This window comes from Ursus maritimus, unplaced genomic scaffold (assembly GCF_017311325.1).
Source record: "Ursus maritimus isolate PB19 unplaced genomic scaffold, ASM1731132v1 scaffold_12, whole genome shotgun sequence".
Lineage (NCBI taxonomy): Eukaryota > Metazoa > Chordata > Mammalia > Carnivora > Ursidae > Ursus > Ursus maritimus.
The window spans coordinates 56808080-56822448 of NW_024423564.1; the positions used below are offsets into that span (position 1 = coordinate 56808080).

Here is a 14369-nt window from a genome sequence, read left to right on the forward strand (position 1 = left end):
AATTGAACGAATATCTTGAAGCTTTGAGATAACAATATGCTTCCTAATATAGAGGACATATTGTTCATCCAAACATTGGTAGGCCACCTATTATGTGCTAGGTGTGAATAACATGGACATGATCCCTGTCCTCAAGGAGGTCCCAGGCTAGTGTGGAGGCAATGACCAGCCAGAGTGTTGGGCCCTCCAACACAAGCATGCACTGTGGCTCTAGGGTCACAGAGAAGGGGGTTTGTGTGGATGGGAAGGAAGATGAGGGCATAACGCTGAAGCTGACTTTTCATATAGAAAGGGAGCTACCTAGACAACAAAGGGAAGGACATTGGACTGGAGTTTGTGCACACACACTCAATCATGTGTGAGCTCTAGAACTGAGAGTCAGCACAGGTTTGCGTTTCATTTTACACAGCCCTTCAGAATCAATACAGAATGAATTTTCCCTCAAGTTGGTGACTTGCCTTCTGCCTCCCCTTAATCCCCTCCAAAATATAGGCAGCGTACACTATAAATAGGCAGGCAATAAAACTTCATACATCTCTCCTGTACTAATGAGATGGGACTTTGGGACTCTATTTAGGTTTATAGTTGTTCCTTTCTCTATCGGATTGTGTATTTTTTGTCAGGATCATAATACAATTGTTATATGTATGTGTATATATACATATTTATATCGTTCTTCTTTAAAATATCCATTGATTATGTGTTTATAAAGTAAGTTTTCTGTATTCAATTAAAAAAAGAAAACTCTGGCTTTATTTTTTTCTAGCTGATTCGCTCATTCATTCAATGAGCAACACTGATTATACGTACCAGGCATTGTAGCTAGGTGCGGTGGATACAAAGAGGAACAGAAACACGTTCCCTGTCCTGAAGAAGACTTTAGTAGTGCCATAGGCAGACCTGTGAAAAAATAAGAACGTGGAAATGTTACATGTAGTAGGAGAGAAGGATTTAAGGCGACAGTCACAAACTGCAGGTCAGATGTAGCCCACGTGTTCGTTTGGTTCAATAGTGTTTATTAAAACTTTAAATGGTTTTTCGGGGCGCCTGGGTGGCACAGCGGTTAAGCGTCTGCCTTCGGCTCAGGGCGTGATCCTGGCATTATGGGATCGAGCCCCACATCAGGCTCTTCTGCTATGAGCCTGCTTCTTCCTCTCCCGCTCCCCCTGCTTGTGTTCCTTCTCTCGCTGGCTGTCTCTATCTCTGTCGAATAAATAAATAAAATCTTTAAAAAAAATAAAATAAATAGTTTTTCACAAATTAATCTTGATTTCTGGCTTGTCTTAAAAGAAAAAATCAGAAGACCTGGCAACTTTGAGCCAGAGTTCAAAAATGGCAACAGTTGACCAAAGCTGAGACAGAACCAGCCCTTTCAGAGGGAACAAAAAGGGGGAAGGAGCACGGAAGGCAGAGTACCCCTGAATGCCGGTGGGCCTGGAACGCAGGAAGTGTTGCAAATTCCAGGCAGGGGGAGTATTTTGTTTATGGTCCATACTTAACTAAGCAGCCAACCCTATACAAACCCATGCAAACTTCGACAATTCTATCCCCGTTTTGCCCGTGACAGTGTTCAGAAATGTCTGTGAAATGAACAAGAACATGATCAAAGAATTTTACCTCTGGAGGAGATTATTTCATAGGTCATTTTCCAAATGAAGAAGCGGCCGTCAAGAGGTGCTGAGTCATATGCCCGGTGTAGTGCTAACACAAGCCTGTAGCTGTTAACAGATTGTACTAAAGGCCTGAGGGAACAGAGGGGAATGGCAACATAGAACAGTATAGCGGGCATCTGTTGTTTTCCTTACCCAGCATCCATTCTTCCTCCCCCTGGAAACAGGACCCTTAATTTTGCTCCGGGGGAACTGCCACGCCTCCTTAGTCCACGTGGTGCTGGTGAAACTGAGTCCACCTGGCTTCTGGGATGGCCTGTGACCAAAGCCCGGCCACCAACACCCATTCTCCTGGAGCTCTTGAGAAAGAGCCATAATCCTTCCACTGGGGCTTGCTGAGAAGGAATAATGCAACCCTGAGTGATGCCATTAGAACCTAACCTAAGACAGCATGATGTCAGGAACACGACGATAAAATACAGTTCCTCGGGTAAATCCCCGAACTCTTCTGAACCACAGTTACCATGTCTGTAAGTGAAAATAACAATCCCTTACCTCAAAGGGCTGTAAAGAAATAATGTCTGTAAAATGCCTGGCACACAGTAGGAGCTCATTAAGGTTGGCATCTTTTCTTTCCCTTCCACATAATGTCAGATGGACGTAGCATTACTGTAATTAAAATGTAAGTGCATTGGCAGACGTTCCTTACAACATATTGAGAACAGCTTTTTCAGTAGCTACCTTATGTGATTTCAGGGAACTGGGGAGGGAAAATAAAATAAAATGCAGCTTGTTTTCCTGGAACAATTCAAGCCATAACCAATGCCTGCCAAGTGGAGCCCCTAAGTCTATGTCTGCACTCACCTATTATCTCACCTCTGCATGGATAAAGTGGTTTTCCTCCCTGCTCACTGGCCATTTTCTTTTTAAAATGGGAACTCTTGAATCCCTGGCAATCATTTAGCCGACAGTTTGGATCATAATGTAACAATAACATTAGTGAGCAGTTGTGTGACAGTTCCTGCTTTTAAAGCACTTTACAAATCTGAGCTAATTAGCATGAACGCTAACATGCCAGCTTTTTATGGATTAATATTGCAATTATACTTTGCTTTTTCAATAAAAATGCAGTGATCTTTTTCACCAGGAATAGGGAGAAATGAAATGAATAAATTGTCTCTCCGATGGATTCACACACAGTGCAGTTAAAATGTGAGTCAGACACTTTCTTGACTGAATGTTCCTCTAAAAATATTTGTGAGGATTTACAGGTATGGCACCTCTTGCAAATTGGATCAATGAAGGAAATAAAGTGTATTAATGGGGGACTGAAAAGGAATTTGTAAACCCAAGTTAAGTTTCCAACCTTCAAAATACACTTTCTAGATTTAAGCACCTCAAAGAAATCAGAAAGTTATCTGATGATTTATTCTTAAACCAAATGAGAAAATACTAATTTATGTAGTATTGCAAAAGGCCCCGTTCCTTTTGCTGTGAATTAAAATATAATAGAGTAAGTATAGAGGAATAAAGACTTGGGTTGGAATCCCACCTCTAGTACTCAGCTACCTAACTATAGCTTACTGAATTTTGGTTTCTTCACCTCTAAAATGGGAGATGGGGTGGGGTGATAATATTTACTTTACCTGATTCTTGGGAGGTCCAAAAGTGATTCTACCTTACACAATATCCGGGATATGACAGGCGATCATATTAGTCCTGACCCATCCTCTCTGTTTGTAATTCATCTTCCTCCCTTTCTGCTCTAAAATTATTCTGACATTCATTCAGTTTCAGTTTATGGAAAGCAGAGCATCATAATGAATTAAAATTTTTGTTAGATATTATAAATAACTAAATTTAAAGGGACTAGGAATAATTATGAAAGTTCATTTAGATGGGAAAAATCTAAACATATGATCACTTGAAAATGCCTTTGAACATACTATGAAATTGTAGAGATATCTCAGTTAAATTTGGTCATTTTGTCCTCTGTTCTTTGTACAAATTTAGCAAAAAAAGTGATGTGAGGAGGTACAACAGCAGAAAGGCTGCCTGAGACAGAAGGCTGTTTTGAGCACACTTAAATTGTTTCATTCATTCATTCATTCATTCATCAGTTCAATATTTATTGAGCAACTATGACGTGTCAGACACCAAGCTGAATGTTGCTGGGATAAGGACTAGTATAAGGACTAGCAGATACAGCCTTTGTCCTTAAAGAATTCACAGTCTCATGGTGGAGGCAGACAAGTGAATGAACAGTTGCAATATGGTGAGCAATAAATGCTAGTAAATGCTACTCGAGGCCAATATCTAATTTCTTGAGAAGTCATAAATTCTTTGAGAGAAATGGTGTTTATCCTGCCAACATGATTTGTAGAGGGTGAGCACTCAGTACAGGGTCAAAAGACCCTGATGCTAGTCCCGGCTCTATCTTTGACTAGCTGTATATCCTTTGTTAGTCATTTCAGTTTTCTGAGCCTCAGTTTCCTCATCTGCAAAGTGTGACTGATGATAACAGTCCTCATTGGGTTATCCTAAAGATCAATGGTCACTCTCATGAGTGAATTTTTAATTAATTGTAAAGATCTCTATAAAGTAAGTTACATTCTTAAATGCTTTTCGAATTTTAAAATAGAAGTTGTTTAGTACTTCACATAATCGCTGAATGATTCTTTTCCTTAAAACAGAAAGAAAGAAAGAGAAAGAAAGACAGAAAGAAAGAAAGAAAGAAAAAGAAAAAGAAAAAAAAATAAAGAAAAGAGAACCAGCCACTTTTCACAGTTCAAAGCAGGTCTGGCTTTGATCTTTTCAGCACTCCAGGTAGATATTTACTATTATCCCCATTTTATCAATGAGAAAAGTGAAGAACCAAGAATTGGTCCAAGAGCGCTATCCCTTCAAAGCCCAAGCCTGAGCAACTTCCTAAGGTCTTTACACACCAACAAAAGTCCGAAGGTCCAAACCTCAGCGTACTCTGGCGATCTTTTCTCTGAAGGCCCCGCCTCCCCCTCGCGGAAGGGGCTGGACGAGGCTTCAACTCCGCCCCGTGACTCATGCGACCCCGCCCCCAAGTCTTCCACCTCTCGCGGGATCTCTCGGGAGGACGGATGGGGTTAGGTCCCATCATGGCGGCTGAAGAGGCGGATGTGGATATCGAAGGGGACGTGGTGCCAGCCGCGGCACAGCCAGGGTGAGGCGTAGAGACCGGGTCTCGCAGGGATGGGGAGGAGCGCGGGTGCGAGGAGAGTACCCTGGAAAGGCTGCGGGTTCGGCAAGGAACAGGGGAGAGGAAGACCATCCGCTGGGCCAGGGTCTCCTGGCGGCCGGGGAGGTGCCGCGCCCATCCCGCTTGTAAGCTACTCCTTAGCCCAGAGGGCGTAGATACCCGAGGCTGGTATCGGATGGCTGTTTCACCTTTTACCGGGAAGTTCTGAGGGCTCCGACTTCGCCTAGCATATTGAACTCTGTCCAACAATTAGATTCCTTCTTCTATGATCTCCACCCCAGAATCCGCCCCCTTGCCCCCTATGGACAGTCACTAGAACAAGGGCTGCCTCTGAACGGGACCTGAGCTTAGGGTTCCTTGTTCCATCGCTTGTAAGCCGTGTGACCTTGGGCGTGTCGTTTCATCCCTACTGACAGATTTCCTATTCCACGTGGGGTTAGTTGTGAAAAACTTCCTGAGACGCAGCTTGTCTTGAAGGGGACAGGACTTTAGAGTTGGACAGCTCTGGTTCTCCAGCTTTGTCCGGCCTTGTCACTTACTAGCAGTGTGACCTTGGATCAAACACGTAATATGCCTGATCTTCAGACAGCTCATGTGAAACTGTCATGGTATGTGCCGCATATGGTTATTGTGAACATCAAATGAAGTAATTACGGGATGTGCTGTAGCATACAGTTGGAGCTAGGTAAATGTTTTGTTCTTCACCATCTCCTTACCTTCGTGGAGATGGTTGTGAACAGCTAGCGAGGGTTCAGAGTTTATTTAATACGGGTTCCTGCAGAACAGGCCCATGTGATTTCAAGCAGCATCTTCCAGCTTAAGAGATCTAGTCCTTTGCTTGCTTTCCAAGTAAGAAATTGATACATACTATTTTTAAAATGTGCTTTCCCCGTCACCTTTTAGAATTGGAAGAGGCCTAGACTGGTCAGGAATCAAAAGACCTTACTTCTGAGCTCAGCCAGTTATGTTGCTTGTAAACATGAACAACCTCCTTAGAAGTCTGTTAGGTTGAATGAACCATGTGGAATTGCCAATCTTAGACCATTTTTAACTTACAAAAAGGCAATTTCATACAGTCCAACCTAATGTTAGGGACTCTGTAAATTATGGAGAACAATACCCATCCTGCCCTGAGGGATTAAGATAATGGGTTTAAAGTTCTACTGAACTCTAAAGCACTATAAAAATGTGAGGAGTAATTAAATTCATATAGTCATTCTCTCCCAGACCTTTGGGCAAAGCAGTCCAAAGTGACACAGATGAGTAGGGAACTTTTATTAACAGCCATTGTTCACATTTGTGTAGATCAAGTTAATCTTGATTAAATGCTCTTGCATGCATGATTTACTTTATTTTTCACAGTAAGTCTGTGTGATAACTGGGCAGGGACAGGTATCTGCAGTCCAGAGAGAAGTGAGTTGGCCTTGGAAACACAAAGGATCATCTGAGAGCATTGGCTCTGCCCCTTTTCCATCGGTTCTTCTTGATTTTTCTGATCGTTTTTAATTTTTTTTTTTTTTTTTTTGCCTTCTCTTTTTCTTTCCTTTCTGTTACTACTGTGCACAAGCCTTAAGTCTACTGGTGACACCTATGATCATCTTAGACTTAGGCAAGCCAGATTACAAAGGTTATTGGTTCCTGATGGTCAGAGCCTTTGCCTTACCCAGCTCCAAAGAGCATCATTAACATTTATATTCTGGTGAGTGGTGCCCCCTGAAGTGTGTAGGTACAGCTAGTGATAACATCTGTGGAACTGTTGAGGATTAATTGAAAACACACTTTTAAGTATGTGCTAAGTTCTAGGTAGCAAAGTTAGAAGGTGATATTGAAACTTTGGTTTCCCTTTCATTTCTACCTTTCCTCCTCATCTTCCTTTTCTCTTGCTTGTCCTTTAAGGGGTTCCCAGGGGTTTTGTCGTAAGACTTCTCACTAACCACACAGACCCTGGCTATACCTTTTCTCAAGACTTAAATTTCGATCTTTTAGGTTGGATCATGTAAAATTTTGCCAATGTTCAACCATTTTTGACCGTAAGAAAAATGGCGGTTTCCTAAAATTCCACCTAATACATGCTGATGTTTTCCATATCTGTCAACAACCCAAATCTGTCTCCTGAGCTTTAGATACATTTATCTAATTCTCTGAATCTATCTGTTCTTGGATGTTTCGTAAGCACCTATCTCAGCTTATAAACTTTTCCCACCACACCTGCCATATGCCTCCAAGTTCCCTAGTTCAATAAATGGCACCATCCTCCCAGTAACTCAAGGCACAGATAGAGACTTTATCCCTTTTCCTTACCTCTCTCTTTCCATCCCTTCTATCCTATTAGTTGGTAAAGGTCTATTGATTCTGAGTATCCTCTCAAATGTATTCACTTCTTCCTGTTCACACTGCTTGTTCCCTGGGTCTAAGTTACTGTCACCTCTCTTGTATGTATATAATCACTTCCTCTTAACTGCTCCTTATCTCTTTGGCCCCCCTCTATTCTTTACTGAAGTTAGACCAGTCTTTCTTACATCCAAATCTCATCATGTAATTCCCTTCAATCCCTAATTTGCTTTATGAGAAAATCCTCATTCCCTAACTCCTACAGACCTGGGTGATCCATGCCCCACCTACCTTGTTCATTTAATCATTCAACAAATGTTGATTGAGTACCTTTTCCATGCCAGGGCCTGGCTATATAGCAGATATAAGACTAACTCCTTGCTCTCATAGAACTAACATTCTTACTGGGTAAGACACGGTAAAACTTAGGTATGGGCCAGATGGGGATAAGTGGAAAAAGATAAAGAAGGGAAAGTGGATGGCATATTAGCTTTATCTTGTACACTTACCCGGGAAAAGTGGCTCTGAAACTACAGGACTTCAGAGGTCAGCATGAATATAGTGGAAGGACTGGATTTGAAAAGGAAGAACGCCACAGAATTGGCAACCAGTTCAATGTACACTGTGAGGAAAATAAGGGCAGGCTCAGATTTCTAGCTTGGGCAACTAGGGGGATACATATCCTTTGTCTGAGATAGGGAACAATGGAAGAGTAGCAGATTGGAGAGGAATTTCCAGCTAAGATTTAAGCATGTTAATTTATGCTACCTATAGAGATTCAGGTAGCTGTCCAGGTGCATACACCAGAATTATGGAAGTTGCTAATCCTTATTGAGGAACACTGTAAAAAGACATTAAACCTGAAGTGAGAGGTGCCCAGGTGGCTCAGTCAGTAAGTATCTGCTTTCTGCTTAGGTCAGGATCTTGGGGTCCTGGAATCAAGACCCATGTCGGGTTCTCTGCTCAGTGGGGAGTCTGCTTCTCCCTCTCCTACTCTCTCTCTCTCTCTCTCACTCAAGTAAACAAATAAAATCTTGAAAAAAAAGAAAAAAAAATCACCCGAAGTGGTACTAGTCCCCCTCCTGCACCCTTGGCAGACCTCTGTAAGCAAAGGTTTCGTTTCCTGCCGATACAAGTACCAGAAAACTTTATTTAGCATTCTTGGCAGCCTCTACCAAATCAGAGTTAACACCTGAATTAAAACTTTTTGCCATCAACAGCTGAGAGAAATTATTGCTTTTAGTTTATTGTAGATAGTCCATTAGTCCCACAATTTATTATAACTAATTGAAGAACTAATTGAAGATTCAAAAGTATAAACCTTTTTGCAGTCTAAGAGGTACAAAATTCTTAAAACTAGACTAGGTCTGGGAAAAGTCAGTATTTTTCTAGGAAACTTTATAATTTTAAGATATAAAAAAGCAAATATTGAATTTAATTATATCAAAGATTGGGCCTTCCAAAACTTAACTACTCAGCTTTTTTTGTGTAAGTAGTGAACAACATGACTTTAGAGAGTTTTTATTAGTTCAGTGAAAGGAATGAGAATTAACAAAGTTTAATCCCCCATGGACATAGAAGAGGCCCCAAATAACCCAAGTTAATTTTTTTATTATATAAATTGTTATTAAAACATCAAAAAATTCTTTTTACTTTATTGTCTTGAGTATTTTCTATTTTGGCTTTTCGATCTATTTTTTTTTTTCATTTTCAGAGCAGTGCTGTTATTGATGGCTTTTATGCTTTAGATATAACTGAAAGAATTGATTGTAAAATGGAATTCTATATGCATATGGATGCTCATCAAAAGAGCTCTGAAGTGTTGGTTCATGGCCATAGAGGATGTTGTGGTTGCTGTTTTGTGGTATTTTTTTCCTCATGAAGTTGTTTATTTTTGGGAAACAGAAGAAGTGAACAGACTCGCTGGTTGCAGTTGAGATAGGGTGGCTTAAAGCCACTCTATATTCCATAGGTTAAAGAAATAGAGTAGGCATTTCTGCAGTGTGAATTTTGTTTGTTAAAGGAAGAAGGGAATGAAATATTTGCTTAACATCTATACCCTGCTAGTTCCTGTGTTGTGTGAATGGTATTTATTAATTGGTATGATGTCACCTTTTTACCCATTTTCTTAATTATTACAGAAGTGATGAAAATACAGCATCTGTTTTACAAGATCACTATCTTGATTCATCGTGGAGAACTGAGAATGGTCTTATTGTAAGTATTTTATAAAAATATCAGGTGCATAAGTTATTACTCATTGCCTGGAGTACCTCTTTTTTACTTGGTGCTGGTTTGCAGCAGTTACAGAGGTAATATGCTGGAAACATTTTTCTAACTTTAAAAATAAAAGAAGCTTATTATTTCTTTTGACTTTGAAATGATCTGTTGGGAAACAACTTTGGAGTCAGCTAGATTTAGGTACAAATCCTTGCTTGACAACTTACCAGATGGGGATCATTGCAGGGTTCATTTCATTTCTTTCATTTAGCAGTTATTTATTGAATTCTTACTGTGTGTCAGACACTAGACCAGGTTTGGGGGATATAGCTGTAATTGAGACAGACATAGTCTTGCTCTCAGGTTGCTTGTATGCTCAAAGGGAGTTGGGTGATAAATAGGTAGACAAATTAAGTATAGGCCATGAAGAACCCAAGATGCTGGCTGAGAGTAACAGGGTGGGGAACCTATTTTAGATAAAAATAAAGGAAACAGAAGGTGACAGTTAAGTTGAAAAGTAATAGAGAGGAGTAGATATGTGAAGAGTTGAGGAAAAACATTCTAGGCAGAAGGAATAGCTGCACAAAGGCTCTGTTTGAAAGCCAGTATCTAGAAAATAGCAGGAAAGGGGGGAGTGGAAGCTCTGACAGGATTGGAGAGGCAGACCAGAGCTCTGTCATGCTTGTATGAAGCAAGAGAAGAATCAGAGAGACCAGTTAGGAAACATTTGTGGTAATCTAAGCAAGAGTTGCTGGTATTGGCCTGAGGTTGTGGCAGAGATGGATAGATCTTAATTATATTTTGGACATAGAACTCCTTGGTAGATTAGATACAGGATTGAGAAAAAAGGGGAGAATCCAGGATGATTCCTAGATTTCTAGGTGGAATAACTAGGTGACTCATGCTGTTTACAAAGTTGGAAGCACAGGGAGAAACAGGTGAAGGTATGTATTAGTGAGTTTTGAATATGTTAACTTTGAGAGGCCTGCTAGATAACCAAGTGGACATTGGGAGTGGGCAATTGGATGTAACAGTCTAGATAGAGCTTAGAGAAGAGACCTGAGCTGAAAATTTTTAAGTTTTGAGAGTTGAAAATGAGTGTGATCATTTAAGGAGAGATTGTGGCTTAAAGGAAAAAAGAAGTGTGGTGACTTTTGGAAATAGGTGAAATATGTAGCAACATGCTTGCTCCCTGATACATCTCACATGTGATAGCCATATGCCTTTATCATGGGTAAGAGCCTGAGCCTTGGAACCCAGCAGTCTTGTGTGTCATGTCACTACTCCTCCACTTGAAACACTGCGGTGCAGTGGATGCATCAGTGAAGTAGTAACACCTATCTCAGTGTTACTGTGGGAATCCGATGTCTCTGCATAGTAAATGGTAGCTGTAGTATTCATAATAATTGCATTATGTATTTCATTTAATAAAACATAGAAGATAAATTCAAAAAGCAGTAAATAAAAAGAAAACTGTACTCTTTTTTAATAGCCTTGGACTCTGGATAGCACCATCAGTGAAGAGAACAGAGCTGTGATTGAGAAGATGTTGTTGGAAGAAGAGTATCCTTTAATGATTGTGAGGAAAGTAAAGATTTCCGGGTTAAAAATCTATAAATGCAAGACTTACGAAAGAGACCGCTGTTATTACTAGATGAACCTTATTTGGCCCCAGACTGCAATTACATAATGTGTTAGCTACCTGTGAAACAAGCAGCATTTTATTTCTCTGTTTCTGTTTTACTGCACAGTCTAAGATCTAACTCAATGTGTTTGAGTTTCTTTTGTCAGCCACCTCTATACTGTCTGAATGCTGAGTAGAAATTATAGAACGTTTTAAATCAGTGAAACCTTTAGTCCATGTCCAAGATCATTTAGTCCGAGCCTCCATCTACAGTTATAAGCTAAACCCAGAGATGTTAATTTACCCAGGGACACAATTAGAATATGTAAAAGTTCTCACTTCTTACTCCACCAATTTACAGGTGTTATGTGGGAGGAATCTAAGTAAAAAGCACAAAACAAACACTGCAGGATGAAGATTTTTCCCTCAGAAGTTGTAGATCTTTATCCACAGTTTAGTCACTAGCTTCTTGTCCTTATTTCTTTTATCTATTTGGTGATGGCAGCTTAACTTCTTTGGGATTCCATTTTCTTACATGTAAAAAGAAAGGATTGAACAAAATGATTTCTGATTTTATGATTTTTTTAAGTATTAATAATAGTCTAATAAATAGTGGATTATTTTTAATTCTCTCATCTATATGTTATGGATATCTACCTTCTTTCTAAGCCAGAATTTCTCTGTTCCCTTTATTCCCAGTTAATGCTGTGTTGATTTCAAAGTGTCTGTGTACCTTTAATTGTCATAGGGTAACTAACGCCTTTTAGGCTTTCTTATTTTCTTACTTTCCCGAAACATCACAGCTATAGCCTAGATCATTGCTTTTCAGTAGAAAAATAGTGCAAGACTCATATACCATTTAAAATTTTCTGGTAGCCACATTTAAAATAGGTGGAATTGATTTTAATAAGATATTTTATTGAACCCAGTATATTTAAAATAATACTTCAACATTTAATCGACAGAAAGACATTGAGGTATTTTACATTCTGTTTACGTGCGGTATTGGCTAATACATTAAACAGTGCAAGTCTCAATTAATGAATACTTAAGTAGTCACGGGTTCACTTCCAGATTTAGAAGCAGAAATAATGAAGTAACAACTTTGTGAGCTCTTAGAGGACAGGAATCTTTTCTTATATCTTTGTTCTCAGCTCCTTGTACCTGGCATATTACCTGACATACACGACATACAGTCAATATTTGTTAAGGGAGTAACATTTCAGACTAATTGAAGAGTATTGCAGTAGGCCAGTTTTAAGAAGTTACAGAGGGAAGCTCCGTGGTAGATTTGAACTGAGTTATTTGTATTAATGTGGAGAACACCCTGAACTCTTATCTGTTAGCTTTAGAACTAGAAAAACGTACTCCCCAGTTAATCCTGGACAGCCAATCAAATTCATCTATTACATTCCCCATGTTTTAGGAAAAATGATTTAAATGAAAGACCACTTCTAGTAGGGGATACAGGAGACGCTAACATTTATGTAGCACACATCTTGTGCAGGTGCTATGTTCGTGTGATTTCACATGTAATATTTAATCCATATGACAGCCTTGTGAGGCATAAATATTTTTATCATAATTTTTGCAGATCTGGAAAAGGTTTTAAGAAGTGTAAGTTTAGCTAGGATTCAAGTATGATTTTCATGGATGTGAGTGCCTACTTAATATAAGCCACATAAAAATGATAGGATTTTATTATTGTTTTAAAAGTTTCTTTAATAATTACACAGGTATTACTTATCTAAAAAATCACTTCCAGAAAAATTCTGGCTTGATCAAAAGGAAGATGATAGAAAATATATGAAGAGGTAAAATTAATTTTTAATACTTTTAAAAGTCTGAACTGTGTTTTTAAAAACTTGTTCACAAGCTTCCTTATTTTGTTTTTCATGTGGTGCAGTCTACAGAAAACAGCAAAAATCATGTATGTACTTCTGTGTTTTATATTTTAAAATTATAGGAGAATTAAAAAATTATAGTTGGCCTGTGGAAAAACTCTTGACCTTAGGTTGTACAAAAATATAAAATCAAAATTTCTTATACAGTTATTGGAATGCCACAAGATGATTTTATGATGTTATTTATATGTCATAATTTCTTTTATGGTCCTATATAAGCTATTCCATTGGATTATGGAAAAGATGGTTTCCTAGGGATTTGTGGGGAAATTTTTTAAAGCTGCTGTCTAATATATTAGGAATTGGCTTGATTTCTATTACCTTGTCAGTTAATTTTCACTCATTTCAAACAAAAATTTAATTTGAATTTGTGGCTTTCAAAAATTATCTAGAGAAATTAAGTATTAACTATTTTATAAATACCCTTTCCCTATAATTGAAGAAATTTTGATGTTATTTAGTGTTTATACTTTCATGTTTATGATCCCTCAAAGGGTAGACCTACAGATTTACCATTGCCAAGGGTTTGAGCCTTGAGCCAACTTTGGCTTTTGCATTTTGCTGAATAAATAACAACAAACAAAGAAGTTAATGAGAAGATTAATGGTTTGCTTGAATTAAATTAATGAGCTTCATCACAAAATGTTTTAATTTCTTAAGGACTGCATTTCAAAAGTAATAAACATAATGCCATAGTTTCTTTACTTCTTTTTTGTCTTGATATTTACATAGATTTATACGGAAGAATCAAAGAGATAATATTTCCGGAGCCAACTTAAACACTTAAATGCCTTTCAGGATTTGGAAACGTATTGACATCAGCTGCTTTGTGTCCAGTCTAAGGAAGCGTGTTTGTTATCACATTGACTTCCTTTGATGTCTTTTAGTGTTATCTTCACTCAGACCCAAGCATTATTTCTTTGGGGCTTCTGTCATCCTGAGCTAGAGAAGTATATGAGACAGGGTAAATCTGCCCCCCAGGTAGAGGCTGCAGCCTTCTTCTTCTTTTTTAACTCTTAGACTCAACAGTACTGACTTTAGCCTATGGCTATCTATAACCTTTAGCTGCATAAATATGGAATGTTCCATTTCAGACTTTTTTTTTGCAATTCCTCTTTTTCCCCTCAGGGCACACTCTCCTACAAAACCAGCCAGTTACTCAGTAAAGTGGACGATAGAAGAAAAAGAGCTGTTTGAACAAGGGCTGGTAAATAGAGCAATTTTTAATTTATAGTAAAATAATTCTAGAAGCCAGTATTGATAGAATTATAAGGTTAATTTGTGGAGACTAGAAATTTCTCTTAATGATCACGTCTTTAGTTTTTCTGTAGTGATGATGTTTGTAGTAAAAAAGAATTCCTTCTTTTTTTTTTAATAATAATACGTATTTTTTATTATATTAGTCACCATACAGTACATCCCTGGTTTTTGATGTAAAGTTTGATGAT

At 38.6% G+C, this 14369-nt stretch overlaps 1 protein-coding gene across 10 annotated transcripts in view; it reads left to right on the forward strand.

Moving 5' to 3' along the window:
* Window positions 1-4401: 4401 nt before the first annotated feature.
* The window catches only part of MYSM1 (Myb like, SWIRM and MPN domains 1), a 43205-nt gene continuing 33237 nt past the window's right edge, over window positions 4402-14369 (forward strand). For 3 of the 10 annotated variants that reach the window (XM_040627243.1, XM_040627244.1, XM_040627248.1), the window contains exons 1-6: window positions 4404-4806; window positions 9315-9390; window positions 10886-10956; window positions 12754-12831; window positions 12924-12947; window positions 14050-14128. In XM_040627243.1, the coding sequence (XP_040483177.1) occupies window positions 4670-4806; window positions 9315-9390; window positions 10886-10956; window positions 12754-12831; window positions 12924-12947; window positions 14050-14128 (465 nt within the window). In that variant the 5' untranslated portion in view covers window positions 4404-4669. The other 7 variants (XM_040627246.1, XM_008699140.2, XM_040627249.1 and 4 more) reach the window with 6 other exon arrangements.